General features: G+C 38.2%; 1 protein-coding gene across 1 annotated transcript; it reads right to left on the bottom strand.

Annotated features, from left to right (window-relative positions):
* Nucleotides 1–250: 250 nt before the first annotated feature.
* On the bottom strand, nucleotides 251–4,135 carry LOC307252424 (uncharacterized protein). Its single transcript, XM_080030089.1, has 5 exons — nucleotides 4,032–4,135; nucleotides 3,119–3,289; nucleotides 2,030–2,656; nucleotides 1,613–1,673; nucleotides 251–604 (listed from the first exon to the last, which is right to left on the bottom strand). The coding sequence occupies exons 2-5, from the start codon at nucleotides 3,276–3,278 to the stop codon at nucleotides 535–537; spliced, it is 918 nt and encodes a 305-aa protein (XP_079886215.1). The 5' UTR covers nucleotides 3,279–3,289; nucleotides 4,032–4,135; the 3' UTR covers nucleotides 251–534.
* Between the last annotated feature and the right edge of the window lie 584 nt (nucleotides 4,136–4,719).

Below are 4,719 nucleotides of genomic sequence, written 5' to 3'. Positions count from 1 at the left end.
TTTAATATCTGTAAAACTTGTATGAGTATATGAGTCATGTGTTATTACTGTGTATTATCAGGACAAGATAGATAGATAGATAGATAGATAGATAGATAGATAGATAGATAGATAGATAGATAGATAGATAGATAGATAGATAGATAGATAGATAGATAGATAGATAGATAGATAGATAGATAGATAGATAGATAGATAGATAGATAGATAGATAGATAGATAGATAGATAGATATCTTATGACAAAAATAAGGCGAATCCCATTTATTGGAGGAAGAATCATTTTATTTATTCTTTCTCATCAGTAAATATTCACTGATTTAAAGTTGTAAACGATGTCACCAGAGCTGTTGAGTCTACTGAGATACATTTTCATTTTGAACTGAATCAAAACAACTTGAGTAAAGAGATCTGATTAATAACCGTGTGTTTCAAAGCACACAGGTCCCATAAGGAGATAGAGATAGAGCTGATAAGGATGAGGCCAGTGTTGGAGTCTCCATCCTGCTGCTGGAACATGTCTTCTGGCTTCTGCTCATTCACATCTGGAGAAGTAGTACCGGTTGGGGCGACGACAATACCAGGAAGATTTGTAGATGAAATTCCTGTTTTGATGGGGGGAAAAAGTCAAACAATTAATGATTATTATATTCACAGCAGACCCAGGTTTTGAATCCCGTTCTCTGCACGTCTTCCCCTCTCTACAAATCTGTCCAATAAAGCAAAAATGGACCAAAAAATATCTTTAAAAGAAAAAAATGTATAATTATATTTAGGATACGGCACTATTTCTACGTGTGCAATGACATTTAAGAAAATGTGTGGTTTTAAATCAAACCAGTTTGTCTTATACAGCCCAATATCACACATAGCAGTTTGCCTCAGTGGGCCTTACAAACCTCTGCCTTTAGACCCCCTAAGCAACAACTCCCAGAAAAACCTTTAACAGGGAAAATTTTACTTCCAAGTAGATAATAAGGAGCTACGAAAAAGCAGCATTTCAAAATGAATGACTGGTAAAAAAAATAACATAAAGGTGTATGTGTGGACACAATGATATCACAATGGATCAAACACAGAGAAACATGCCCTGCGTTCCGAATCGCATACTCTTTCTTTTTTCTATTCTACATACTACATCCGACGATAAAAATAATCTAGTTAGGATGCAGTAGGCATACTATTTGGACATACTTTTACTCTTTTATTTCATCATAACATTGCGCCTTGATCTTGCCTCTTGCTTTTATATCCGGCGCATCCCTGTTTGTTTTCAACACTAACAATCTTGGCCGGATGAAGTAGGACATCCGGGTACTTCTAACCATCCTAAATCTGCCCACAAGAATCGGGACATCCTAAATCTTTTTTCTACATACTAAATAGTAGAAAGTATGCGATTCGGAACGCAGGGTTGGTGTTTGGAATATAAAAGTCTAGAGTTGGACACCTGCACAAATGCTCAATGCAAGTATCTTCACTAGAACCTTAGTTTAGACCTTTAGACCCCACTGTATGTTTCCAAATGTACAGTTTATATACTCCTCCTGCTTCTACACAAGGTGCATCTGAAAAGGCAAATCAGCCAAAGTTTAATGTCGTTGTAAACTTACTTCCAGTGACCAGTCCTCACAAGGCAGGCGATGTCATCCATGATGTCGTCATTGGTGAAGTCTTCAGGGGGAAAAATAAACAGTTATTGATACGCAAATAATCACAATTAAAAGTGGAGTCAGAGATTATGGAGATTGTTGTTGTCAAAATCACTTTTGTTTAAAATCAGTGAATCTGTCCTCATGATCCACTACCTGTCTGTACTATGTGTGTGCACTAAAACAATCTGGTGATGTAACACAGTCTAGGCTCTGTGAACTGGGATGTAAACAGAGTAAAGGGGGCCCACCATAGTTAGCAACATGCCCTTTTACAGATGCTAGCCTGTGTGTTAACAATGGATTAATTTTCAGCGCGCACACAGCACGGACAGGTAACGGATCGTGAGGAGATACTCAAAGAGATTGGAGACTCACCATCGCAGGAGGTTCTGCACTTGTTTCTGGAGCGTATGTACCCGGAGTCGCAGAAGCTCCTGTCATTCAGACCGAAGATCCCGTAGAAACCGAGGGACCACCTCCTTCTGGGCCACCAGCCGTAAGATCTCTTCTTACGTTTCCCACCTTCCTCTGAAGACTCCACACCATTGGAATCGCTCATGGAATCCTCCTCTCCTGACATGCCTTCCATCTCACCGCTCAGATCCACGGCATCAGTGGGGTTCTCATCCTCTTCCATCATGGACTGCATACCGTCCATCTCCTCCTCAGACATAGAGGCTGAGGAGTCATCTGAGGAGTCAGACTCTTCGCTGTAGCTCGCGGCGCGCCTTCTACGGTTGGATGGACGTGTTGCACTGATGGGTCCGGACGATATGGTGGTGGGTGGAGCTGTTGGGGGTCTGGTGGTTTGTGGTCTGGTGGCCTGTGGTCTTGTAGCCTCTGGTTCAGTCACCTGTGGTCTGGTCACCTCTGGTTCGGTGGCGATTGGTCCACGAGTTGTGGGTTCGGGAGTCGTTGGGCTGACTGTTGTAGTTTTGCGATAGCCGAGGATCTTGACAAAATCAGTGTTGAGACGTGTCCTCCTGCTCAGCTCACAGACGACTGCAGGATACAGGAACAAGAGAAGAAAGAAAAAAAAAGTTGGGAGTCAGTCTGTTAATTTTCTTCTTCCTTTGACGTCCACAGTTTTATATAAATGTTGTATCAGAATCCTGTTTCATGTTAAGATTAAGAGACTATTGCTGTCTGGTTACAGACATGTAGGGGAGCAAATACCCACATTTGTGTTGGGGTCTATGTTTGAGCAATTTGTCATTGATTTTCATCTATTTGTATTTTACTCAAGTACACACACACACACACACACACACACACACACACACACACACACACTGTAACACACACCTACACACTGTAACACACACCTACACCTACACCTACACCTACACCTACACACACACACACACACACACACACACACACACACACACACACACACACACACACACACACACACACACACACACACACACACACACACACACACACACACACAGCACTCACGTGTGGCCAGGATTCTTTCCTTCAGTCTTTGCAGCCTTGGAGACAGGACGAGCGCGTCATCCAGTTTATCTCTCAGCTCACATCTGGAGACGATCCGACCCTCGGACAGACTGGGCACCAGGACGGCCACAGCCAACACCACCAGAAAACCCAACTTCATCTCAACGGTTTCTGTGGAAAAAATGGGGAAAATAATGTACCCGGTGAACAAGACAGATTATTGAACAAAAAATTCCTATATATTCAAGTCCAAGGGCATGAAGTTATTTTATCTGATTCAAGTAAAATAAGTGGTAATAGTAGTTCATTAATTCAGTCATTATAATACAATAATTACAAACATATATCATCATCTACTAAATTCACAGCAAATAAGAAAAATTTAACTATTTAAATGTCAATTATTAATTTGTTTTCTGTCTTGTGTACTAATTCTCAGTTCTAGAAAATGTGTGAAACAGGAGAAATAGAACAATAGGACTTTATTTTTAACTATATAATGTGATATTATGTATTATAATTGTATTGCAGTGATGCATTAATGTGTTCATATGTTTATGTTGCAGCTAAAAGTATTTTATATAACTTTACTTATTAGTTTATGTTCATAAATTGACGTATATGTTGTATGAATAATCTGAATCTATTAAATAACCGCTATCCAAAGTTATCAAATCAATGTAGAAAGGTAAAAGGCATTTTTTTATTACGTAATTCATGTTTCTCGCTAAAAATAGAGGTGGTAACAAAACCCAAAAAAAAAAACACATTTACAGAACAAGTGAAGAAAATTAAATACAATTTAAATGTAATTAGTTATAAAATAAAATAAACAGACATGATGATATAGAATTTTTTTTGTTTAAATGATAAAAACTTATACATTATAGCTATATAAAAATATATTTCTTACCACAATCTTCCACTTGCAGGATAAAGTTTCCCTCCTGAACTGGTTTTGCCTCTGAGTCTGAGGACAAAAATGTCTGAGTTTATATATGATGCCTTCTGCCTCTGTCATGGACCAACCTGTTTGACTAGCTGACATACTTCTGTGCATCATTTCCTTGACTGGACAGGGAAACTCAGTCACGACCTTACAATGGACAAAAGATGCTCTGATCATTGTGAAAGCAAAGATTAACTTTTTTTTTTTTTTACAATTAAATCAAACACTGCTCAGTTAACAACTGTTCTGCATTATTGAATTACAGTAAAATTAAAGGTGCAATGTGCAGTTTTTATAAGGGAGGGGGTAGCTTTGTAACTTCAAACAGTGTCCCAGGGATCCAATTTTGTTGATTCAGTTATGAGAATACACCTTACAAAATGTTCTCTGACACGCACAAAGTTACATAATGCACCTTTTTTTTTTTTTTTTTTTTTAACTTTTATTTTAGTGGTTTTATGTTTTTTTTACATATGGACAAAAAAAACAGAATAAGTAAACACATAGTGCACCTTTAAGTAGATCCCAATTCATTTAGTATTGAACTGATCCCAGTGTCTCTCTATAAATACCATGAATTGCCTTAATAGTATAGAACGTGAATTGATCAATATTTAATTATAGTAATTGATGAATTGGCTTTGGAAAAATA

This window comes from Ammodytes marinus (genome assembly GCF_949987685.1).
Source record: "Ammodytes marinus genome assembly, chromosome: 6".
In the NCBI taxonomy this organism is placed as follows: domain Eukaryota; kingdom Metazoa; phylum Chordata; class Actinopteri; order Uranoscopiformes; family Ammodytidae; genus Ammodytes; species Ammodytes marinus.
The sequence above is the reverse complement of the archived record's forward strand: the minus strand, read 5'-3'. Positions and strand labels throughout refer to the sequence as shown.